At 35.5% G+C, this 27,289-nt stretch overlaps 1 protein-coding gene across 4 annotated transcripts; it reads right to left on the bottom strand.

The window, feature by feature from the left end:
• Positions 1 to 2,568: 2,568 nt before the first annotated feature.
• Positions 2,569 to 25,211, bottom strand: LOC142541155 (uncharacterized). Of its 4 annotated transcripts, XM_075647804.1 has the most exons (33): positions 25,011 to 25,211; positions 24,620 to 24,793; positions 24,356 to 24,451; positions 23,117 to 23,186; positions 22,707 to 22,849; positions 22,461 to 22,601; positions 21,146 to 21,303; positions 19,930 to 20,098; positions 19,732 to 19,830; positions 19,468 to 19,545; positions 19,306 to 19,365; positions 19,072 to 19,229; positions 18,522 to 18,603; positions 18,402 to 18,452; positions 18,136 to 18,255; positions 17,443 to 17,525; positions 17,149 to 17,259; positions 16,673 to 16,750; positions 16,280 to 16,362; positions 15,583 to 15,731; positions 15,212 to 15,355; positions 14,999 to 15,106; positions 13,778 to 13,885; positions 13,338 to 13,442; positions 13,145 to 13,255; positions 11,887 to 12,062; positions 11,318 to 11,789; positions 11,046 to 11,153; positions 10,595 to 10,653; positions 4,892 to 5,279; positions 3,241 to 4,761; positions 2,882 to 3,089; positions 2,569 to 2,797 (listed from the first exon to the last, which is right to left on the bottom strand). In XM_075647804.1, exons 1-33 carry the CDS (start codon positions 25,155 to 25,157, stop codon positions 2,706 to 2,708), a joined length of 5,850 nt encoding a protein of 1,949 aa, XP_075503919.1. In that variant the 5' UTR covers positions 25,158 to 25,211; the 3' UTR covers positions 2,569 to 2,705. The 4 variants fall into 4 exon arrangements, with proteins under 4 accessions (XP_075503919.1, XP_075503901.1, XP_075503910.1 ...); XM_075647786.1 differs by having other exon boundaries at positions 18,402 to 18,603; XM_075647795.1 differs by having other exon boundaries at positions 16,280 to 16,359; positions 18,402 to 18,603.
• Between the last annotated feature and the right edge of the window lie 2,078 nt (positions 25,212 to 27,289).

The following is a 27,289-nucleotide window of genomic DNA, read 5'->3' as shown; positions in this document are numbered from 1 at the left end:
GAAAATTTGATTTTAATCATGTCTTCAAACATATCCTCATTTATACTTGCAGTCCAACTGAAATTGAACACAACTTCAGTTTGTCAATTGTTACAGTTATTGTGAACATATCGGATGGATTTTTACTTCTAGGAATCTTCTCAAACATCAACCAAACTTGTATATGTTTTGGCATAGCATGATAAACAGAATTTTTTGCTAGATGAATAGCACTCTGACTGTCACAGTATGACATTCTACCTTCAAGCCTTATGACCCAAATTCTTACAGGAAGTATCTTAACCATATCATCTCCTTGATTGCTTCTGTAGCATGCAACATACTCAACTTCAATAGTCGAAAGCGTAACTATTTTTTGCAACTTAGATATCCAGCTTATTGTCGTACCATCTAATATGAACACATACCCAATGGTACTTTTCCTGCCATCTAGGTCACCACCCATGTCGACATCGACAAAACCTTGTAAGCCCAAATTTGATATCTTGAAGCATAAAGATAAACTAACAGTATCTTTCAAGTACCTGAGAATTCATTTAACTACTTCCCAGTGTTGTTTTCCCGGATTGCTCATAAACTTGCTCACAACTCTCGCTGCATGTGCTATGTCTAGTCTTGTGCATATCATTGCATACATGAGGCTTTCGACAACAGAGTCTAGTCTTGTGCATATCATTGCATACATGAGGCTTTCGACAACAGAAGCATAAGGAACCTTGTTAATATAAATTTGCTCATGCTACATCGATGGTGATTGTGATTTGGATAGTTTAAAGTGACTAGACAAAAGAGTATTCACATGTGTAACTTCATCCATGTTAAATCCAAGAATCGCCTTTTTCACATAGTCTTCTTGAGATATCTTCAAGATCCATTCACTCGGTCTCGTAAGATCCTTATTCCAAGGATTTTCTTTGCATCACCCAAATCCTTCATAGAGAATTTTTTAAATAACTTTTTTTAGTTTTTCAATCTCCCCCAGATAAGCTCCTACTATCAACATATCATCTACATATAGCAATAGAATGATATGTGAACTATCAAACTTCTTCATATAACAATAATCAGCCCGACACCTTAGAAAACCATTATACTCATTAATCCATCAAACTTCTTGTACCAGTGTCTTGGAGCTTGTTTGAGACCGTACAAGCTCTTCTGAAGTTTGCACATCATTTTCTCTTTTCCCCGTACTTCAAAGCTTTGTGGCTGCTTCATATAATTTTTTTCATCTAGGTCACCATGAAGAAACACCGTCTTTACATCTAACTGCTCCAGATGTGAAAGCTGAATTCGTTAGCCAAATTTGGTTGGTGAAGGAAAATTGATTCATTTGTTCACATGGAAGATTGCATATATAAATTGAGCTCATTTACTCAATTGTCTATCATCGGATCTTCTCAAATCATAGAGAGAACAAAAAAAAAGAGTTGATTGTGGTGATGATGAGTTTGGTTAACCTTTTTGAGATGACCAAAATCGGAATATAATTTGGAGCAGAGATTTAATATTCAATTAGCATGTATTGCACAAGGACAAGTCAATCATTAGACCTGAAATGAATGTCCTGAATTCAAGAAGAATGATGAAGTGTCATTGACAAATATGCCCGTGAATGAATAAAAAGCAGTAATCGAGAAGATGAAGAAGAAACTGCACAAGATGATGACCAACAAAATTCGGTTATTGAACTCAGAAGATCTTTGAGAACAATTAGCCCACCTGAAATACATTTCCTGCACTTCATTATATTTTACTGACAGATAAAGGTAAACCAGAGACATATGAAAAGGCATTGAAAAATGATGATTCAACCAAGTGAGAGTTAGCCATGAAAGATATGATAGGTTGGGCTGGATTTATGTTTGGTTTTACTTCATTGTAGTTAAAGTAAGTAGTATTCGCGCATGTCATACGCGTTGAAGATTTTATTCATTTAAAAAAAATTAAAATCGCACTTAAGAACCCAAATATATTTTCATTTTATTTTTTCAACGATTTAGAGCAACAATTTAAATATATATTATACAATTATTATAATCTTATCCAGAACAGTTATGTCCATACTTATATTATATACATATACATATTATGAATCTAATAAAGATAACCATATTTCTATAGATTTTCAATTAGGCATTATTATATTTGCAAAACAAAAAAGAAAGTAACATAGCACCACCTAATTTCATCTGGCACAAGTTTAAAAAATTTGGAAAAACTCTTTATAAAAATCAGTATTAAACGAATATATAACATTTTTTTAAGAATAGTCATTGTGAGAGACGTCTCGTAAAATTATATTCGTGAGACAAATCAATTAATCCACATCTACAATGAAAAATAATATTTTGACATAAAAATTATATTTTTTATAAGTTAAATGAGATCGAAAATCCGTCTCACGAAAGTTGACATGTGAGCTGATCTCATAAAAGTTTTTATGTTTTTTACTAAACATTATCTTATATAATTGGAGTTTTTTTCAATTCACTCGTTATCATTTGATGATTCGAACTTACAAATACAAGAATAGCATGATGCAACACAATATTGTACAAAAACGACTAGAAGTCTAAATGTCCCACTTTTTTTTATAAAAAAAAAAATACAAAAGTTGGTTTGGAGCTAAAATAGTAGGCTTGACAAAGGTTCGGTACAATGAATTTTACAACACTGCGTGATTACATCTACCTACGATCTCCTCAATAGGAGGCTTCTAATTCTGGATAGACATAAGATACTATTTGCCTCAGATCTCGTAATGACTCTTTAAGGAAGAGATGGCCCTCCGTTGCTGCAAATTCGACCGGGCGAACCATTGAATATTTTTTTTTACAACTCAAATCTAAAGAAAATGCAGGAAAGGAGTGAATCATACCTCTAATCAGCAACCGAAGTTCCTTCGAGAAGGTCTCAACATGGCCTAATACAGGCCTGATGCCACATATTTGTATGACACAATACTCTAAGTGCAATGCCATGACGGTTATTTGTAACATTAAGCCGCATGTATTCTGTATTTCTCGTGTAAGCGGCTTTGTTTTGCAGGCTGTGCATAGTTCAGTCACGATTGAAATCCCTTGATCCTGTAGGAAAATATCAAGCGGGACAAAAAATTACCAAATGTAAAAGGTAAGATTAAAAACAAAATAATAGCATATGTCCACGCATATCTTGGAAAATAATGCAATTTCTTTATCCAAGGAACGAATGAGAAGGCAAAAGAGAGTCAATCACCTGCAGGCCACGCAAGATATCAGGCATTGGAAGCTCTGGAAAATGTGCAAGGTCGACAAAACCGACCTCCTCTGCTGTTCTTGAAGCACTTTCAGCTTGTATACATAGAAACTTCAAAAGAAGAAATGCAATCTTGTATATTTCAATTGCAATTAAGTCAGAGAAGTGAGTCTGGGGAGCTATGTCAGCTTTGTCACCAGACTGATCTCTAACCACTAATGTATTTTTGGAAGACAACGCGGGAAATTTATGATTTAACTCGCAACCTAGAGCAGACAGTGCGAACCAGCCATTTCTGCTGTTGATAAATGATGGCTCGTTGTACCACTCGAACTCTTCTTTGAGCACAGGGTGACACAATAAAGGGGAGTCTCTCCTCAGTGACTCTCCAGGTCGCTGAGTTGCCCGGCTGATGAAAGCTAAAAAATGAATAATTTTCTCCCTCAATTGGGAGTCGATGTTTTTCAAGGCTTTGTTCCATGAATTCCAATGTCTTGCTAAGATGCAGATCAGAGTCATGGTATTTTGGGTTTCATCGAGCTCATGTAAAGTAATAATAGATTTCGAAGCCCGAGCCCTTTTCTTTTCATGGCCTTCAAATGGAAAATCCGGTGCACTTAGGTAAAGCAAAATCAGGGGGGCTTTATCCACCAATATGGAAGACAACACATAGTCCACAATACTAGCAGAAGAACTATTTTCTAAAGACTGAATAACTGATGCAAGCACAGCCAGGCTGAGACCCCAAATAGGCTGAGGTTTTTCAGTTTTCTCGGAGATGTTGGAGAAGCTTGTACATTGAACCACAGGGAAAGACACACCTCCAGAACAGTCGGACAAAAGCATTCTTAAAGATGCAACAACACCAGCATTAACAAGCATCTCAGCACCCTCTCTCACACGTGCAAAGTTCAAAAGAAATTTTAGTATCACAGAAACGGTTTTGGATGAGGTCGTATCTCGAAGCTTCTGAACAATATGTTGCAGAGGAAAATGTTTCTGTATAACGGGAAACCAAGTAGCAGGATTCGAGAAACTTCCCAATATAAAATCAATGGCAGTCAAGGACAAGGTAAAACAATCCTTATGTTCAATGCAGTCGCAAAGAACTGGCAATAATCTCAAACTTGCGTTAGATTCCTCAGGAGAGACTTCCACAGGTCCGGAATGCAAGTCCTTGAAATTCAACTCAACAGAAGTAAGAATCAACGTGAGGAAAACTTTCTTGCCTCTAATGACACCAACTGATTTTCTGTAGCTGCACAACACTTTGAGACCATAACCTGAGGTTTTTACAATGGCAACAAAAGCGGATCGAGAAAAATCTTTACTCGGGAATCTTGTGAGGAGTAGAAGTAGTTCTGCTTGAGCAGTAAGGATAGTAAGACCATCTTCATCAGTGTCAGGAACATCAGTCAAAGATTCCAGCATGGCATGAAGACATTGGCAAATATGGTTGATACATGATAAAACCAATTGCTCAGATATTTTTAGCTGGGTAAAATTTTCAACCTTGGTGAACTGCAACATAGGAAAATTTTCCAAGTCAAATGTTGAGTAAACTAAACGCATATATGTTTACGAAATCATGAAAAGAAACTTCAGGTTTGAGAAAAGATTTTATTGTAATGTCAAGAAATCAAGAACTCACATTGTCTCCATGCATATAGAATAGGGAAATTATCCCTCTCAAAGCCGAAAGCTTGGAATGTGAATGCATTATCATTAAATTCACGCGATGCCAGCAAAGGAGCGCAGTTTCTGCAACTTCTTTAGTTTCTATCCATGCTAACAGATCCCACGTTTCTAATCCCAAATCTGCTCTGAGGTGGACAGAATCATAATGGTAGACAACATCATTATTGTCTGCCAAAATATCATCATCGTTCCAATATCTATAGGTATCCAAGAACTCCGACTCCAGCAAAAACTGTAAAAGTTCTTTAAAAAGCCTGTTGTCAATATGGCGCCCATCAATCTCTCCTTTAATATGGTAAAATAGATCGCCGAGGATCAAATAATCCAATTCTTGTCCTTCACTGAAATTCCAAAGAGAAAAGATAGGAAGGTTAAGCGAGCAAGCTAACTCTCGTGTGGAGTATTAACTCAAAAACAGCATTACTGACCAAGGATAATCTAAGTGATTAATCTGTTCATTTTATGCTGGCAATGAATTAAGTTGGTTGAAAATTTTAAAAATACAAAAGCTTCACAGAATACAAGAAAAAATGATAGCCTCAAATGGGCAACAAATAACAAAATGGGAGCAAAAGACGTTACTACACATACTGAAGTAGAATAATGTGTAGATAAAACTTACAAGTCTATCAAGAATATTTTATAATATTTAATGTGATCAGATATTAATTGATAGGATAGTTTAAATCTTCCAAATTTTATAGGATAAAATCCTTTTTTGATTTGTTGGAGGTTGTTAAACTCTACCTGTGGTCTAAATAATGTACTGCACTAATGAAATCACATGTCAGAATTATTCCTCATATCTCTACTTTTACATGGTATCGGAGCTATAAGGTTTTATCGATCCTACTCTTCATGCAGCCATGTCCACCGAATCGACAATGTCCACCCAGTCCAGCGACTCCAGCAACTCCACCGGAAAATCCTCTACCGTCACCTTATTTTTCGGAAGTGATATTTCCTCTCTTCAGATCTAGACCAATCTACTCAATGGTCGGAACTATCTGCAGTGGGCACCAATCTGTTAAGATTGTGATTTGTGTCCGGGGTAAATTAGGGTTCATCACTGACAAACTCCCTGCCCCAGCCCAGACCAATCCATCCTACAAATCTTGGCTGGCCGATAATTCAATTGTCCTTGTGTGGCTGGTGAACTCAATGGAGCCCTCCATCAGTAGCCAATATTTGTGGTTCCAAACGGCAAAAAAAATCTGGGATGCTGCCTGAAGGATGTACTATGATCTTGGAAATACATCTCAGGTATTTGAGCTTTGGTCCAAACTAAAAGATATGAAACAGGGCCCAAATTCTGTCACTCGATACTTCTCTGATCTCCAAGATTTATGGCAAGAACTGGATCTTTTTTTAGAAGACACTTCCCCATGAGCTGCATGCAGTGGAAAAATTTGACAACATATTGAAAAAGGGTATTCAATTTTCTAGCAGGTCTCCCCCGAGACCTTGATGATGTCCGCGGCCGGCTTATTGCCCGAGATCCCTTCCCATCCCCTGATGATGCTTTTGTGGAGGTCCGTCACGAAGAATTGAGACGCAAGATGATGCTACAAGCAGATGAACCACCACCCGTCTTGGCCCCTGAAGTTTCTGCCCTGATTTCGAGACAGCGGCAGGGCAAGCGCCCTTGGAATGACCACTGCCACCACCCAGGCCATATGGAAGACAAATGTTGGGAAATTGTTGGTAAACAAGAGAATTGGCAGCCGGGAAAAAAATCCGATGGTCGTGGTTATCAGGCTCATTCGGTTCAAGATCCATCCGCCCAGCTCTTCCAGCAGTTCAACCCGCTTCACTAAGGAACAGACGGCGCAAATTGAGCAGTACTGTACGTTTCTGCATCGAACAGCCCTTGCTTCCCCGGCCAGCCATCCCTTCGTGTCATGCTCCATGACTCAGTCCGGTATACCCCACTCCAGTTTCGATTCTGGTCTTGTATCATCATGGATTGTTTATTCTGGAGCCTCTGATCATATGACCGGAGACTCTACTTGTCCTGCTCGTATACTCCATGCCCTGACCACGTAACATTCAAGATCGCTGATGGCACCCCCTCACTCGCTGGTTTTGGCACCATTCCAGTGTCCGAGGGAATTATCGTGCATAATGTTTTTTATGGCCTTTCGCTGCGTTGCAATCTCATTTCTGTTAGTAAGATTACACGTGACAGTAAATGTTTTGCTAAATTCTTGTCTGCTTCGTGACAATTTCAGGACCAACTATCGGGGGGAGGACGATTGGCATTGCTAAGCTTCGTGATGGCCTTTACTACCTTGAGCTTTCTTCGTCTTCAAATCGACAGTCCCTGGTTTCTAGTGTTATAAGTCGTCCTGTTTAAAATTTTCCAGAAATAATATTACTACATTTTAGATTATGTCATCCCAATTTTCTTATTTAGCTGTTTGTTTCCTTCGTTGTTTTCAAGTAATAAAAATTTCAGTTGACTTCGATGTGAATTTTGTGAACTTGCCAAACATACTCGTGTTTTCTACTCACCAAAGTCTTATACAGCCTCTGCCCCATTTTCACTCATTCATAGTGATATTAGGGGGCCCTCGCAAATTCCTATTAGCAATGGAAAAAGATGTTTTTTAAGTTTTATTGACTATCACACACGGGTTGCGTGGGTTTACCACCTCCAAAATAAATCTGATACATCATCTGTTTTCCAAGATTTTCACAAAATGATTCGGACTCAATTTCATACCCAGAGATACTTAGGTACACTTCATACCGACAACGGTAAAGAATACTTCAATACCATTTTCGGTGAGTATCTCCCCTGACATGGGATTGTACACCAAACTTCTTGTGTCAATCCTCCCCAACAAAATGGTGTTTCCAAACGCAAAAACCATCTTCTCTTAGACGTTGCTCATGCTCTAATGTTCACAATGTGTGTTCCTAAGTATCTCTGGGGGAATGCGGTCCTTACAGCAGCATACTTAATTAATTGTCTACCCAGCCGTCAACTAAATTTTCACACACCCATATCAGTCTTGTCTTCTTGTTTCCTTTACATCCTCGCTTCCACCACACTTCCGCTTACGACTTTCGGGTGTACCACCTTTGTTCACATTCATAACAATAATCGGAGTAAACTTTATCCTCGTGCTGTTAAATCTGTATTTTTAGGGTATTCCCCTACTCATAAGGGTAACTGTTGCTATTGTACTCATCGCAAATAAACCTTTGACTCGCGTGACATTACTTTATTTGAAGATACGCCTTTTTCCCTCAACTTCGCTTCGGGTTCGGGGCCAACAGCACGATGGATAGTAAATCCACAGTCAGGTACCACTCTCATCTTGAAATTCCAATCGCTATTAGGAAAGGTGCTAGATCATGCACTCAACACCCTATTTCCAAATTTGTCTCATATTCAAAACTCTCCCTCATTGTGTAGTTTTGCCTCAAAATTGTCCAGTGTAACTATTCCTAAGTCAGTTCAAGAAGCTCTAACTGCTCCTGCATGGAAAGGTGTAGTGCTAGAAGAAATGCGGGCTTTAAAACAGAATAACACATGGACCTTGGTCGGACTACCACGAGATAAAAGCACAGTGGGATGTAAATGGGTATTTGCAGTAAAGTATAGGGTAGACGGTTGAAAACTTCCATCGAAAGACTCAAAGCACGCTTAGTTGCCAAAGGCTTTACTCAAACCTATGGTATTGACTGCACCAAAACCTTTGCACAAGTCGCTAAGCTCAACACAATAAGGATTCTCCTATCACTGGCTGTTAATCTTGCTTAACCTTTGCAACACCTCGACATAAAAAATGCATTTCTTAATAGTGATTTCGAGGAGTTAGTCTACATGAGCCAATCGTCTGGGTTTGAGGACAAACTGGGAAAGCAGATGTTATGCAAACTCAACAAATCACTTCAAGGCCTCAAACAATTTCACGTGCATGGTTTGATAGGTTCTCCAGAGACATCAAGAAGTTTTGATACAGTCAGGGACAATCAAATGATACTTCTCTTTATCATATATTTTGATAAAGGTAAAATCACCGTTATTATCGTATATGTAGATGACATCATTATAACTGGATATGAGAGTCAAGAGGTGGAAAAAGTTAAGCAAATGATGGCAAGGGTAAAACATATGATGGCAAGGGAATTCGAGGTCAAAGATCTTGGAGCTCGGAGACATTTCTTAGGGATGGAAATTGCTCAGAGCAAAAAAGGGAATTTCTGACTCTTAAAGAAAATATACTTTAAATTTGTTAGAAGAAATGGGCATTATCAAGTTGGGGAATAAACAAAAAATGTTTGAAGGAAAAGCGGTGGATGCAGGAAGATATCAGCGCCTAGTTGGAAAACTTTTCTATCTCTCACACACTCGACCACACATAGCATTTGCAGTAAGTCTAATCGATCAATATATGCACGCACCATGTCAAGGTCAACTGGATGTAGTGTATAGAATCCTCAAAGACTATGAACAAACTCTAGGGAGAGGCTTGTTCTTTGCAAAAAAATATGATCGAAGAGTGAAGACATTTACAGACGCAGATTGGGCTGGTTCGATTTCTGATAGAAAGTCAACATCAAGATATTTTACCGTTGTATGGGGAAATCTATTAACATGGAGAAGCAATAAACAGCCAGTGGTTGCAAAGAGCAGTGCAGAAGCTGAGAATAGAGCCATGGCAAATGGTGTTTGTGAATTTATCCGGAGAGAGGAGAGTGTTGAAAGAACTTAAGAAAGAAAGCTAAGATCTTATGCAGCTCTTCTGCGACAATAAGTCAGCTATTAGCATAGCTCAGAAACCCCAAATCACAACATAACCAAATATATGGAAGTGGACCGAGACTTCATCAAAACAAAATAAATGAAGGGATTATCATCGTCGAATGCGTGCCCTCATCCAATCAGCTCGTTGATCTACTTTCAAAGGGACTATTAAAACAAAGTCGTGAATTTCGGTCGGCAAGCTTGGAATCATCAATACATATTATCAATCTTGAGTGGGAGTGTAAATAAAAGTCTATCGAGAATATTTGATAATATTTGACGTGATCAGATTGTAATTGATAGGATAGTTCAAATCTTGCAAATTAGATAGGATAAAATCCCTTTTTGAAGTGTTGAAGGTTGTTGTAAGTTTGTACTACCTGTGGTCTATATAATGTGTACCATACTAATGAAATCAAATATCAGAATTATTCCTCATATCTCTACTTTTACATCATGCAAGTAACGATTTGCCAATTAGCTAGTGTTATTCAACATTTTGGGAACTTTTGATGTGCTAGATTGTTTATATAACTAGATTTCTCGAAGAAGGTAACAAATAGAAGCAACAACAAATAACCTATATACTGGAACAAACAAGTTTCAGTGCAAATAGGTAGAAAAAAGTATAATGGCTACAAATCACAGAAGTCATATCACATTTACCTAAAAAACATGATCAAATAAGAGGACAAAAAGGCCAAAATGGTAATGGATTCGACCACCTAAGGGTATATAGGAAATCAGATTTGATTTTTCTTTCCGTAAACAAGAAAGGAAGAAGCTAAATAAGCAAACATATTTCAAGAGAATGACATGGATCGTGAGGAATTGAATGAAATAGAGTTTAATTAACGAATAAAGCATGTGGAACAGAAAAAATGACTAGTACTGAACCTGTAACCACGTTCTGCATACAGAGATGACAAATCGAAAAATGCTGGCAACTTGCGTAACTGCGAGTTAGAACACAAAACGGTAAACAAGTCATTTCTCTAGAGATACACCATGGGCCATTTTTTAAGAGTGAGGTTAACTGTACATGCATCACAGGAACCCAATGCAGATGCTCTAATCTGAAAGATGCAACTATTGGTGAAACAAAAATATTAGGAGAAAAATGCTCAAATGCGCGAATAAATTAGTAAAGTCAAATAATGCAAAAAAAAGAAAATATCTACTCCTTTCGTGAAGATGTTGTTCTCCATCTGTTTAAAGACATGTGACTTATTTAACAATCTTGTTCTTTTTCCATAAGAATACTGTTTAAATTGGTAACAAATGAAAAAAAAAATTTCAATTGATTAACTGACATTAAATGAGGAAGTAGGAACACAGGATACGAAACCTTTTGTGCCAGCATTGCAATCCTTTCAATCAATGATACAGAAAAACTTCCTGAATCGCCATTCTTTAATTTGATCATCACGTGAACAACACATAAAGCAGCAGCAGCCTGCAAAGTTGTTAACAATAAAAGAGACCCACTTTGGATCGCAAAACAATAGTTCATGCCACATAACCAAAAAAACACTGAAACTAAAAAACGTGACCAAATAATGAGTTCGTGAAAATTGAAGTGTGAGAATTGGAAGCAACATTACAGGTTGTGCAGCTCACCTTTGCATGCCGATGAATTTTGTTGTCATATTCACTAGAAACACATGCCTTGATCAGGTCACTCAACAATGAACTCTCACACCAGGTTGAAATTATCTCCTTTAGGCTGATAAAACTTTTATTTTCGGCGATTTCAGAGTCCTTTCTTTCGGTCACATTAGCTTCTGATTTAGGGAATCCATTGACAACTAATTCACCATGCATCAACTTCTTTTGCAGGAAAATCTCATGGCCCATTATATCTAATACATTTGATACGTATTGATATCTGTAAGCTTGACACTGAAGCTCTTCTTCAGTCAACTTCTCAGAAACTTTGTCTTGATAACAAGTGTTGAGCATAACAGGACTCGTCAGTAGTTTCCAGAACTTGTCTGAATGTTTTAACTGCTCCAAAATATTTGTAAACTGAGGAGCATCTTGCCACAGCGCCCTTAGGAACTTCATCAAACTCAACAAGATATTGGGTTTTCTGAAATGATAATTCAACATAATAATTATATAAGTCGTGCTTCAGATGTGCAACAATCCAGTAAACTCAGTGATGGGCACCATTGACAGAAGCCTACCTTTTGAGTAAATCTTCAGAGTTTCTAACAAGATGCAAAATAGAATCTAAAACACTTCCGTGCGTGGAATCTAAAGACCCATTCTCATTTTTATTTAGCTGATGCTCACTGTCAGCAGTGTGGGGTTCATCATTCGAAATTTCTTCAGACACAATGACAGCAGTGAGAAAAGCAGGCTGCAATTTTTTAAAATATAAGCATCAAAATAAAACTCAGCAAGTATTAGGAAGATTTAAAATATTAAGAAAAGAAAGCACTGATCAAATGGCAAATTACAGACCATTTATATCTTCATCTTGTTAAATTGAAGCTGGCATTGATGATGTATAATGAGCACATAGATACCACCTCCCCACCCCCCCACCCCAACCTCTTCTCCAAAATGGACGAAGACAGGGAAGAATGATGACATTAGAGTAATTTCAATTTTTAACATAATTAAATTAAAACAAAACAAATCAAATAGACCTTGTTTTTCCATTTGCTAAATAAGAGATATTTACCATAACAATACAATGTTTCATGGAAACTGGAGAAGCAAGAAACAAAACTAAATCTTGTTGCTATATCAAATGTAAAATCAGAGCTGAGAACTACCGCACAAAATGTGTGCAAGTTACTTAGGCTAAAGTGAGTATCAGAAGGCCTCAAGATTAAGGGGGATAGACTAACGAAGCTATATTGTGATAACAAGTCAGCAGTAAGTGTAGGCCACAAAATTGTATTTCCATCAGGTGGATAGACATTTCATTAAAGAAAAGCTTGATAATGCCTTGATTTGCAAACCATATTTCCAACAACTCACAATTAGTGGTCGTATTTATCAAGGGATTCAACAATCCACTGTTCGTTCCAAACTGGGAATAGGGATAATATTTATTCACCAGCTTGTAGGAGAGTGTTGAAATAATAATTGTAGAATATGTAATACAGTAACTTGAAGATTTGTTTTGTTCGGAAAAATTTCCTTAGCCTGACTATAGAGAATTGATGTAATTATTCCATATAGATGAATTCACTCTCTTGTATTTGAACCCCATTTGTAATTAATAAAAGACATTTGGCTTATCATTCAAAACTTTTCACAAGTACCATCACGCTTGGGTAAAAAACAACCAGAATACATGCAATATTGCAATCAAAACAAAATGAAATTGACAATTTCATTGTTGACTTTAAAAGTATAGAATACACATAATCATATGGTGCAGTAACTTGAGATATTATATGGTCTTAAAAGCCTCGATGCACATCAAACCTGATTAAGAACTGCCGAAGTGAGGAGCTTCAGTGCGGCAACAATAAGATCTTCATCCAAATATAATTGCTCACCGAGAATCTTAACCATGGACTTCCTGAAACTGGACAACTGCAATAACATGTGGGAATAGAAGTCAAACAGAGAACTCCAAAATCAAAAGGGAAAACCAATTCCTTATAATAGAGCAAACCTGCTTATTATCCAAACCAAGACTCGCATTGCTGTAGGTTAAAGATTGCGAAAAATCTGCAGTAAATAAAGCTGATAGCAACCTTGCTGCCCGTATCTGTATCTTCTGAATGACACAAGAAAAACAAGATGTGAGAAACAAGAAAATATAGGACCAAAATCCTCAAGAGATACTAGAGGAATTTTATAGCCCGTTACATTAAGAAGATAACAAAGGCGAAGAGTGGCAAGCATATAGTCTGTGAATACACAAAATTGTATCGATATTCAATATATTTCTAAATCATATCGAAATGTCATTATATTACAAAGGTGAGAATAAAAACCTAATACAGAATAAAACTCAAATTTTATAAGCTAGTATCAAAACTTCTAGAAGAGAGAGGAGGGCATAGGAGCCTGAAACCCATACTTATCGATGTCAAAAATGAAAAAACATACAGGATCACTAAAGTACGATATCAACGATGTGGCAGCAGTTATCGCCGGCATTGGCTTTGTCACTGATGATAGGATCGCATGATGAAAAACAGGAAAACTAGGTGGATCCTGAAAAATTTAAAAAAAAAATTATTTCTAACCAGTATTATTAATTGAAAGGATAAGCAAACATGAATACAACAATGAGAAGAGTAGATGAGGAGAAAGATATTCAAAAACAACTATAAAACTAGGAATGACCAAATGCTCGTTCACATCAAACTTTCATTTCTAGAGATCCAAAAATCAAAATCAATATTCAGCTAGATGAGAATGCACTATAATCAACGAATAAATAGTAAAGATCTAAAACAGCCAGTGTTCTAAATTGAGCACTAGGCGCTAGGCGGCGGCCTTAGGGTAGAAGGACACCGGCCGTAGCTTCAGCTGCACCTGTCGATTTGATGGAGAACAGCAAAGATTTCGACGGCGGCGATCTTCCGGAATTTCTATAGTTGATGAGATGAAACGGAAGAAAGGAAGTAGAAGAAGAGAATGAACGAGAATGACAATAATTAGTGGCGGCTAAGGCAAGAGAAAAAAGAAAAATATCAATTTTTTTAAATTTTGGACCAATTAAAATGAGTCTAATCCCCAATAACTAAAATATTAAACATATTTTCTATTCTTTATCATTAATAACAGATTTATTACTTGTTATCATGAACCCTACTAGTCCCCGTCTAGCCCTAGGTTAGGCGCTTGTATAGCGCCAGACTAGCGCCTAGCAAATTGTAGAACATTGGAAACGGCACAAAAGATATAAAAAGAAGTCAATAAAAGAAAGCAAGCAAGAAGATAGAAGATCCATCACTTGAAATGTTCTAACATGCAAGAGAGAGGACTGTCATATTCTTACATTCTTTTGATTATGGACTGCATCACGTCATCAAAACACAAAACAAAGAATTTATCGATTAAAAAACAATTTAATAACTACTAAGACGATAGATAGAATTTACTTTTGGCACTCATATTTACACCAAAAGATGTTGTACGTCAATTATAGATTCAAGCACAAACTAGATTCCCTAAAAACTAAAGAATTTAATTTCTTCAACTGATCACTAGAGCAACTTATCAAAAAAGAAACAAAAACTCAGAATTAACCAGTTCGTGATAAAGGGATGCAGAGTTCGAACTTCGAAATTTCAGATCAAGCAACCAATGCGGAAAGCACACCTTCGAAAAAGCCGAAACCAAACTGATAAGGACATCCAATCCAGCGGATATAGAAAGTTGTAGCCCCTCAATATCCACGATGTCAAAGAAACGGGACACGTAAAGTCTCTGTTGGTACAGTCATAAAGGCAGGTTAAATATGCATCAAGGAATCACAAATAATCTAAAAAGGATATCCACAGAATCATAAGGAGTAAATGTAGCATGATGAACCTCTAAGCTCTCGGTAGTTCTACAAACAATTCGAAAGAGTACAGCGTGCACGGAAGAATCACCGAGCAAAATATCACGAATAATATCACCCAGTTTCTTATAACAAGAAAAGGATTGAATGCATTTCTTCATGACTTCAAGAACCTAGAAGCAAACATATCAAAATAGAAATAGGGGTTGCAGCATCAGACTTTCGGACAATCATCAAATAACACAAACAAATCTTCAAACTTGGAACAAGAAAATTCTAGATCTAGATCTAAATAACAACACCAATAGAAAAGCTTCTATAAATGACACCCAGCAATGGAACTAGAAAGAGAGTGATAGTTATTCCATTCACATCTTGTACAATAAAAGAAAACTAGTACCTTCACTGTCACATTCCACCGAGTATGTTTCACCTTAAAAGTCCAGGATTCATGGTTAACAAAAACATACTGAATGCAGAAAACAATGAGCGCAAGGACAGAATCATTCTCTAATCCAGTGTCCAAGAGCTTCATTGTAAAGTCCAGAACTGCCCAATCAGTTGCAACAATTAGTTGGTTTACAAGTGTATTGAACGACATCACGCCATAAAAAAAACATAAATTTCACAAAACCTCGTAATCAAGCACCAGAGTAAAAAAAGGACACAAAATGCAACATGAACAGGCACTGGTGAAGTTAAATATTCAAAAACAAAATAATTAGAACATGTACATGAACATAGTAGACTGCAAAAAACGCTTAGATAAGAATTTTCTGAAGGGACTCTTGTGCCCCTGTTTTACATTACCACCCACAGTGAGAAAAGTACACAAGGTTGAGTAAGAAACAAGATTTCATGGTTTCTTGTAGGGAGAAATCTCACTCAATGTTGGGTTTAAATTGGTTTCTTAGCCGCAACACGAGAGTGCGTTCAAAAAATCGCTTTAGCAGGTAGATTGTGCAATTTTTATAAAAAGAATCAAGGGTCTAGACGCCTATTTAATTTTCATGGGGGTGAAATACGCATTTTCGATATTTCACTGGGATTTTTGGTGCAAATAACTCGAACAATATTAGAGAAATCAAATAACATGCCTGAAAGACTCAATGAGCAATCAATCTGCTCGCAATCAATCAAAAGCATTTTGGCAAGTCTTCCAGAAAGCAACCAGGATCTGCTGAAACAATTCGTTGAAAATAATGTTAGCATTAGTAGACTTACATCAACCTCACTAACAGAATCATTGGCTAACTAACCAACTAAATAGAAAACACGTCGACATACAAAACCACGTTAGTTAGATCGACAAGAAAATAAAACAAAAGAAAAGGTAACTACAAATAAAAAATGTCATGATTAGCTTATATTCAGTTTTGACCACATAAACACTATCAAGTGCAGCAAAAAGCAAATTTGCTAAACTGGACTTTAAGTTTGAATCCCCAAGTTGTGCTCTTTTATTTTGAAGGACGTCTCTAAAGATGAACCTTGATGAACTGTTGGAGACCACATCAACATCAAATATGTCGACCTTCAAGACCATAGTAGCAACACGAGATGGCAAGCTGCAGAAAAGAAATGTAGCAAAAGCGAAAGTGAAATTTAGAAAACAGCTGACAAATACAGATTGATAATGGAGTACATCATATGAAATATGAGGAATACGCCAAGTAGTCAAGAACACCATGACTAAAAGTAAAAGCTCTGAACTATATTCTTCTTGAAGTGCACCTGGTTATTACCGTCAATCAAAGTGCAAAAGATATATCTGGTCACAGAAATTTTAACAAAAGTACTTTTGAAGATATCGAACTATCAAGGTTTTATAACCAAGAACGCAAACAACTCCAACTATTTTCATTTGCATAAAATTGATCAATTGAAGATAGTAAGGTACGAAAGTGAAAAAAGAGCAAAACATAAATAAATATTATGATTTCAACATTATTATAAAAATAATTACCATTTCAACATTTTTGCCAATATGTTGATCCCCAAGGCCATTGTTACTGCACTGTTCACACAAGGTGAGAGGCTTTTGACCAGAAAACAAACAATCTCAACCACATCAATTCTGAAATAAGAACAAGAACCATGTTACTCAATGAAAAATATTATAAAAAAATAGGTTATTTGCACTTTAGTTCATGTTGTAAGAAGCTCAACCATTTTCTTCACAACATGAAGCACAAATACCAATTGCCAGCCTAAAGAATTGAAAAGGATACAATAACTCACTGACAAAATTATGAATTACCGAATATATTTCTCCTGGTTCCTTAGCATAGATACATCATTAAGAAAAGATTTCCCAGCATCCATGAGAGCATAACACACAGCCTACCACCAAAAGTATACACATTTATTTATTTATTTACAACAAAACAACATTATATTTCGTCAAAAGTTCCCCAAAAGATGCATGGTTACTTCCTAACACGATACTACTGCAGGTAACAAAGTGAAACATGTATAGATAATTCAACTGCATTATGCACCATTCCGAATAAACTATCAGTCAACTCTCAATCAACCCTCAGAACAATCAACCTGATATTGTAAAAAAATTTAATGACATAAACTTAGTAACTTGTATCTAGAAAGTCCTTTAGTTAATTAATCTACCCATTCTTTTCCGCAACCTTGTGCTAATGTTGGGTAATAATCAGATATGATACCATTAGTTCAAGATAATTTCAAACTAGCCATGAGAGTTAGACATCAAAGCATCTAATACTGCTACACGTCCCAGTGAGAAGCAATCATAGATAAACTGCAGCTTTCGCAAGATACACGTTGATGGAAGTGTAGGAACCCTAGTCTAACCAAAACCAATAATCCAAAAACAGAGAGACGTATTCAATCCAACATTTTTACAGCTGACAGTCACATGATAAAACTGTGTGTAATTTGAAAGATGCCATAAACAGTAATTCAATGAGTATATTACCATATTAAACGTCACCAATCGACTAAGCAAATCAAGAATGGCATGGACCTCCTCAAAGTTTTTTGTATACAGCTCTTGGGCCAACCGCAAAAGCAGCACAACCACTCCAGACTCAGTGTACTGTGCAGGAGAATATGCATACATATCACAGGGTATAAAAAAGGACTTTAGTAACTAGAGCAGAAATCACCACAAAATATATGCAAAAACAAACAAATTTAAATAAGAAAAAAGACAATCTTGTACACAAGCTATATATAGTTTACCTCCCACCGCACAAGAGCAACATTTTTGTCAATCATTCTCAACACTTGGCCCTGAGATTTGCTGGGTATTACTAAGCCTTCAACACCAGTAACATGCAAGGGAAAATGAGTTTCAACCACCTTTGAAACAGCATCCACCTCTGAGCCATTGCTTATCTCCATTGGAGTTGATAGCCCAACAGACTTATTGAGAAAATTAAATCTGATCAAATATTTCAATTGTGTTCAAATATGAGTATTTGCTATTGAATGCCTGCAATAAACGTTAGGTGGGTATGTATATGATGGAAGTTGATGCAAACAATTTCTTTTATCGGTCTGCTTAAGAGTTAATGACAACGCCATGTTGAACTTCACTATAAATATAAAACACTAGCAGAGTTCTTTCATTATCTTATGTTCATTAAAAAAAAGACGCATTAACAAATAGATATTGTATTTCAACACTTCAACTGTAAAAAAGGCACATTACTCAAATGATGTCCTCGTAAATCTTTTTGTCTTTTCCCACACTAAACTGAGTTTCGGGATCAAACTGTATTGCATTCTTATTTGGCTACGGGATGATAGTAGAATGAAATATTACTCCTAACGATCATTTACAATAAAATCAAGTTAATGCATCCCTTATAATACACCATAAATTGGCATAGCATCAAGTTCCACTTACACGCATTCAGATGGCCAAGCACCTTCACAAAGGGCCGACAACAAACGTACAAGTTCAACAGTTCTGTAAGGAAATTCACCCTCTAAATTGCAAAGAAGACATCTGATAGGAGCATCAATGAAACTATCCCTGTCCCAAAATTGAATACAAAGCAATTCCTACATGAAATAAATTAACTTGTATAAAATATATACTAAGGGAATATAATATATTTAATATTAAAAAATTTAATACCTCTCCACGGTAGATGTTGTATAAGATGTCCAATATGGATTTGAAATTATTATCCTCAAACTGCAAGATAAAAGATGTCGCATCATACAAGCAAACACTAAAATGTACTAGTTAATACTTAATAGTTATATACATTCATAACTTCGTATACTTAAGAGATACCTGAAGACTAATTTCATAAGATGCAATAAATGCTGATATGAATGTTCTCATAACACTCCTATAGCCAATTAAAGGACCCTGAGAACAAGAGAAATGGTAAAATAGGATTTATGTTACAAATCCCAGAATCAGACATGCATCAAATTCAAGTAGTAGCACATGAGAAATAATAAAATGAATCATGACCCATTGACATGTCATTATTTCTGACTAAACTAAGGGCAAAGTCGCATAAACAATTATAGAAAGGAAAATAATACTCACTTCAGGATCTTTCAATGTGTCACTTTGAAGAATTTCAAGAAAATAACCTAAAGATGAAACCTCAAAAGCTTGACGAACATAACCAATGTGATTGACCTCCTGATATGAATTTATTAAGAAAGAAACAACTAAAAAAAATTAGCAGGGAATAAAGACAAAAATATGCAATAAGTGTAACAATTCTGACAGATGTTTTACCATCAGCATATTAGTTTCCTCTCTTTTTGGAAGAGACGAGATCAGACAGGTAAACACAGCCCACGCAAGGATTAGAGGGCCCACTTCTTTGACCTCAATAGCATTAAAACTAGAAATAATGGAGTCCATGTCCGTAATATCTATCTCTGAAAAGGCAATGTGACCCTGCCTGAACAAAAGATAGCAAGCATAAAGTCATCTTTCTTGAGAAAATAGTATGTAACAACACCCGCACCCGCACCCGCACCCGCACCCGCACAAACATATATCCTTGACAGCTTCGTGCTGATGGGAACAATTTTTGTTCTTTGAACATCAGTCACAAGTTAATGGACAAAACTAATAAATAAAAGCTTCATGTCTGGGATTTTCTGGTTTCTCACATGCAGATTGTCGTGAAGACTTATACATAAACAGTTGTCCACCCAGAACTATAAAAAGTATTTATGTAAATGAGCCTTTACAAATGCACCATACAGGTTTCAAAAAAAAAAAGTGCACCATATATGATACAAACTTAATCAGTTTGCTCATCCAAGGGCACACTGGTTTTAATAGCAAACTACTCGCAAAAAAATGATGAATGGGTCAAAGGAAACATCTGGCAATGAAAAGCATGGACAGATGCAGTGAAGAACAAGTAGATCCACATGTCTCCAGACACTGACCAGATGATTGGTGACATTTAAAGGGAAAGAACACTGTATTTGAACAATTAAAATTGCATGATACAGTGTCAATAAAATGTGTATCAGCAAAGTGCAAACTTCAAGAGCGAACAAGTCAAGCAGAAAATGATGAAGGGACCAAAAGAAGCATCTGAAAATTAAACTCGTGGTCAAAACAATGAAGAGTGATTAGCTCCACACAAGTTCTCCTGGCACTCACTTGATGATCAGTGAAATTTTCAAAAATATGTCCATACAAACTTGATCAGTTCCACCTCCCTCGACCTCTGTACGGCCTCCTCATCTGACCTTAAGATTCCAATGGCAATTCCACACAGAAAGTCTAATTCTACTCATAACAAACCAACATATCAATCATGCAATGATTGAACTATGCCATCATTTCAGTTTCAGTGAATTATTTTCAACAGGCAGGGGGAAGGGAGGTGGAGGACGCTGAACTAGTGCAGCGGGGAAAAGAGAATGAGTCCCCACGTTGGTTGACTTCATTTAATGATAAGAAGCAAAATGAAACACTTCTACCACACCTGTATGGAATATTATCATGGATCATGTGAAGAAGATTGTCTAGGTTCAAAGCCTCAATGAGAATTAGTAGCAGCTGTACTTTGGCATGATAAATAGCACAGGTGGCTTCAGGAGATATTGCTAGTTTCTGAAAGTTGCAAAACCCAGTCACGATGTCCTATAACATCAAGAGAAATAGGAATAAAGAGATGCTTTAACAACACAATTCATTTTTATGCATTAACAAAAATACATAGAATTTAAATTTGGAGCATCGCAGTTTTAGCATTTTGGAGAAGCCACGGATGGCATAGGTCAGTGGATGTGTTGTATTTTAGTGTTAAGGATTAATAAAGGATTGTGAGATGTGAACCGTCGACGTTAAAGCTACTGGAATAGCCATAGACTCACTACGGGTTTTTGGTGGCAGAAATGGTGAATGTAAACAGGAGATTGGACCAATTCGGAAATATCAAGTATGTTACTGTCGGACAACATAAAAGAGTTAACTAGCAATTGATTAATTTGTACACGTGGATTGTAATGATTAATTACCTGAGATTATAAAATAAGTGAATTAAGACGCTATTATTCATAGACTAGAATCCTACACAGACATTGTTGCATCATTGATTCAACATTCATATTAAGTCTTTATTCTCTTTATTGGCTAGAGCGTGGATCAGAGGAACGTATGAGACTGTAAACTGTTATTGAGCTTGTAGGACAATATCTGGATCAAAGTTTAACATGGACACCACAGTTCAGAGATTTGTAGGGCTCTCTGGCACGTGTTGCCCCTAAAGTAGGAGCCAGTAAAATGTTAGATGTACAATCCTATAAAAGAACATGGGTTGCATGTTTTTATTCATTTCATAACAACATTTTGTATTGTACTTGTTTTTATTTGGTCATTACAATTGAAATTTTCTCATCTCCGGGGATACCATGAGTTTCTCGTGTGCCATACAAAAGGTGAGACGAGACCATAGAAGCCAGGTAGAAGTCCCATAAGAGTTCGAGGTTAAATAGACTTGGGATCTCGGATCTTTCTACTTTTGGCCAAATTCACTTTCTCATAGTTGATTCTGTATCGTCGGGAAGGGTCCCGAACATTTGTTGATTTTTGGTTGGCATTGTGGATGATTAATTGACACTTTCTTTTTGGTAAACATTTTTAGATGAACAATGGAGCTTACCTCATTTGAAAATGAAAATAATATTTTTATCATAAAGTTTAACATTTTCCCAAACTCAATATTACATGCAGGTCAGACCCAAGCCCCATAGATGAGCAATAGGAACCCAAGAGTAAGAAAGGTAATAATTATCCACCTCATATAGCGCACATAACTTTTTCCATGACTTAGCATCACAAACATGAAAAGACTCATTATAAGCAAGGAAAAGAATGTCAAGTATCAAGTTGTCCTCGATAAGCATCTCCTCAGCCCAGAAAGTGTAAAGGTCCACATCCTGCAAAACTCACTAACTTAATGCTCACATTTCAAATATTGACAAAGAATAAAATAAAATTGGTAGATGAATTATTAACCTTTAGTACCATTATTTAAATGTTACCAGTGAATTCACCATATGTTCGATGCGGTTGAAAGAGACAAGGTCCGATAAGTTAGAAAGTAGTATACTTTCAAGTTCATCAGAAATCAACATTTGCGCCTCCTCCATGACAGCAGACTCTCCAGATTCAGATCCGGAATATACTACACCAAAATTATTAGCAATACTAGATGGGAACATGAGCAAGCTATCGACAAGACAAACATAATTCATAGAACTTCCACCAAATCCCGCAAACAATTTATGGTTTTTAGAGTCCATGCCTCATTTTCATCGCTTTGTTTATAGATTTTTTAAATAAAATTTATTCAAATCTAGAAAAACCAGTGGAATGTATAATTTATTTGAAACATTTCTGGCATCTTCATGGCATGACCAAAAACAAGCATCAGAGGAAGAAGCATACTTACAAGCACGCATGAAGATCTGCCTAATGCACTTCAACAAGCATTGTCGCTCAGTGTAGTACTCAAGTATAACCTTCAATAAAAAATTAGAATCTTAAAACACAAGCAGCATTCAAAGTCATAATTACGGTTAGAAGGCCAGGGAGAGTGATTTTCTATCTGTAAACAATTACAGAAATAAAAGATGATTGATCTATTACTAGAGGGTAATGATTAGGAGATAGAGATATGATCCTCGCAGTGATTCATATATAACTGTAAAAAGGCTTCAATGCTTGACAATTAGAATCTGGAAAAAATCAAGTCATCAAAGACCAAATCGCGAGAGTTTAAACAAGCTCGAAAGTTAAAAAAAATGTGCTTAGTAATTTAAGGCTTTTAATTTATTGGCCTTATTCAAGAATGTATTTTAACTAGGAGTCAATCTGGTCAGTCTGCGGGCCTCATTCTTGTTTATTTCTTTGTATTTTTGCATTTGTTTGGTTATAATGTGGCATGGGCTTAATTAAGCCTTACTTTGAACCCATAGAGCAACTTTAGGAAGGAGTTCATATATAGATGTCTTTTAGGGGATATTTGTAAAAATAAAAAGACAATACCTTGAATAATATTGGAGAGTGTGTTCTTCTTGAGCAAAAAGCTTATCAAGGTTAAAATCTTGTAGTGTTTGTTCTTCGCATGTGTGTGGTGTGACTCCTTCACTAGTTCCATTGGATATTAAATTTGTGTTTTTCTAAGCATTGGATTGAAATACATGTTCCATCAATCAAATTCGAAGCTTGGAGTCCAAATTTTGAATCTATCTTACATTGGTGTTTTGACTTCCCCGTGTCTTGTTTAAAACAAATAATGTTCCTTTGCTCAATTCGAATTTTTCCTTGATTTTTAAGTCCTGGGCAGATAATATTTTAAAATCCCGTTCTCGTGTGTCATAAAATTGAATTAGGAAATAAAATTCAACTATTATCGGATAAGAGTCGTAGCATAGAGTGAAAGGATATATAAAGTAGCACGAAAGAAAGAAGTCAATGGAACCATTTTTCAAACTCTGGTGCACATCCAAGTAAAGATACCCAACTGAAAAGCCAAGCAGATTTTGCATACATAAGTATATTAAACTACCGTATAAAAACATTCCATGAATAGCCTATATTAGTAATCAGACAATGTGCAAAATTATCCACAAAATTAAACAAAAATTATTGAAATACGATGTGACTCAAGAGGAAGAAATGCACTCACTGGATTTAAAATGTCACAATCCATATCACCGAAGAAAAGATTATTGTGCTCTGCTGATCTTGTAACGACAATATATGACTGCACCTCATCTAAACACTGACAAACAAGAATACAAGCTAACTCATTCTAAGGATCCAATAAAATCTATTTGCTCAAGCAGTGCCTGGAAAATTTTTAATCAGAGGCACCAGACATTCATGTGGTATAAACTCACGAAGAAATAATTAACTGAAAAACCCACTTAATAAAGAATAAAAAATTTACCATGACGGTACTAATTTTGCACGCAATGTCTTTCAATTTAGGATTAATATTCAGCTCATGCGAGCCAATCTTGACACTGCTTGAATCAAGCGCTTCCCTGGACTTCTGATTCGGCTGCTTGAATTGAGAAATGGAGCACAGAAACCATGCGTGATTATCCTTCAACTTCTTCGCCTGTTTTGCATTCATTCAATAACACAAGTTCCCAAACTTTCGCCATAAATACTCTATGTCCACGCCAACATACAATGCCGTGGATACTTGTTTTTTTTTTTTTTTCAAAATTTGAGAAGTAAATTCGTACAATCACTCAAAAAATGAAAATTCAAAATTGAGACATTATCGCACACAATTCACATATAGAGAATTGTTAATCCTTTCGAGAGCATACCAGAGACTGGGATGGGAGTGTGGAACTTTCAAGTTCAGTGAGCAAGGAACTGAATGGATCCCACCATAGAGAAGCGTCGACGGTTTTTGTAGAGCTGAGATACTGGCCGCCGGCGTTCGGATTCGCCGTCGTCGCCATTGGAGGCATGCCTCGTGCAGAAAGGGAAAATAAATTTAAACCCTGAACCGTCGGGGGGTTGGAGCTCCGCAATATCCTGCACACTCTTTTATCGCATACATGTGTACGTCTACTTAGCACGTCCACAACCACACAAAATTTTTTATTTTGTTTTTTTAAAAAAAAGATGAACCCTTTAATTTAAATATATATATATCACAAATAATCACTATATTAGATCACATGATATATAATTTTATACTAAAGCATAAATCTTGAGAATGGGTCGAAGAAATATTACTGAACTTTTCAAAAAATATATATAATTTGTATTGTAAATAAATAAAAAAAATGTGTACAAGGCATTTTGATATATAAATTATTGATAAATTTTCAGTTAAAATAAGATAGCAATTGAATCAACTTTGGAACCGAATAATCCAAATAATAAGAATGAGATTGGAATGATAATTTAATTCAATTCCAATGACAAGTGCCGGAAAAATGAAAATATTTTAAATAATCATATATTTTTTAAAATAAAAAATTCAAAATAATAGCTACTCAAAATATAATGATAATAATTATTATTGTTATATAATAATAAATTATTATTTATTATTTTATATGTTATTATTATATTAGTTAAAGTAAACTAAATATAGAAAATATTTTTGAAAATTATAAGAATGTGACCATTCTAATAGACATAATGCTCGTTATTCTCTTTTCATAATCATTAATTTTATCTCATCATACATGTCCTTATAAATGGTCAAATTGTTATTAGAATAACAAAAAATCAATTTTAACCCTAAAACAGCTACCAAATGTCTTTACTCTCTTTTTTATTGGCCGAGTCTAATGAGGGGCTCAAGTGCTAAACTAATAAAAAGGCAGAATGCGCTCTTCGGCTGAGGTCCAATCCGGTATTCTATTCCTTCGTTAGCAAAAGATTTCATGCGATTATTTATAGTATGAGATGAGTCAAGAAGGAAGTTAGCAGTGAGATGGGGAAATTCTAACCCCATATTTAGAGTTTCATGTCCTTATGCAAGAAATCACGAAGAATATGCTGAAGATATTCTCCGTCTAATTAATTTTCTTCTGGGCTCTGTTATCTTGCTTTCCTCATTCGCATGAGCGAGAAAGCTCATCGAACATGAATGTTCTACGTCACAAAAGGCTTTTGGGAGTCGACCCAATTCAATTCAATTACATCGTTAATATCTAACTTCATGGTGAAAATAATCGAATGTAACATCTGTTAAAGTAAAAACATCTTATTAGAATAAGGATATCGTCAATGAATTTTGAATGAAATATTATCTTATATCAATTAAATAAAAATTAATAAAATTAATTTTATATTCTGATTTATTTATATATGTCGTGTTATCTTATCTTATATTATATATCAAAGTTGAACATAATAGAGACAAAAATAAGGTTATAATATGTTTTTAGAATAATAATGCCATCGATACATCAAGATATCATTACATCGATATTTACAATTATTATATGACGAGAATTTTATTCAATATATCGCGAGATTTTGACTAAAACAATCTTATATTTCTTTTTTCAATTTGAACTAAAAAAAATGATATATCTTATGAGAGAAAGGTTAAATTCTATAAAGATTAGGTTCAATTTGTTCAGAATGTGTGTTATGCTCAAACTCCCAAAATAGAAGATAAAATAAATTGACATAAATGAACATTTCATGATGCATGAGTTCATTTATTTGTATGATATTTGTATAAATTATATTAGTATATTCCACTCGAAATATGAATCAACATTTTTATCTTCTAGAACTGAATTGGTCAAGATGTGAAAAAATAGATGTGAATGACTAATGAAAATTCGAATAATTTTGTGACATGTTGAATTTTATTTTTGGATGTAGAAATTGAAATTACAAACCTGATTATTTGAAAGAAATGTGTGTGTGTGTTTTTTTTTTTTTTTTGCTACACAAGGACTTAAAAAAAGTTATAATTGTTTGATTTTACATTATAATTTGGTCGTGGTAGATAATAGATATGGATATAAGAATTGATGTACATATAACATCACTTTTTTTTAGAATCCTTAAAATAAGACAATATATCTTATAAGTTCATAAAATAACTTATAAAACATGGAAATAGTTA

The sequence above is a fragment of the Primulina tabacum genome, chromosome 1, assembly GCF_025594145.1.
Source record: "Primulina tabacum isolate GXHZ01 chromosome 1, ASM2559414v2, whole genome shotgun sequence".
Lineage (NCBI taxonomy): Eukaryota > Viridiplantae > Streptophyta > Magnoliopsida > Lamiales > Gesneriaceae > Primulina > Primulina tabacum.
Note: the sequence above shows the minus strand (reverse complement) of the source record. Positions and strands in the feature narration are given on the sequence as shown.

What these genes read in the sequence shown, in the direction of transcription:
- LOC142541155 (XM_075647786.1), bottom strand. Translation starts at nt 25,157, where the DNA reads ATGCCTCCAATGGCGACGACGGCGAATCCGAACGCCGGCGGCCAGTAT. An exon ending in CTTATGAAATTAGTCTTCAG is followed by an intron (nt 19,366 to 19,467) that starts GTATCTCTTAAG and finishes TTTATCTTGCAG; the next exon opens with TTTGAGGATAATAATTTCAA. An exon ending in GGTGGAATGTGACAGTGAAG is followed by an intron (nt 15,356 to 15,582) that starts GTACTAGTTTTC and finishes GTTTGCTTCTAG; the next exon opens with GTTCTTGAAGTCATGAAGAA.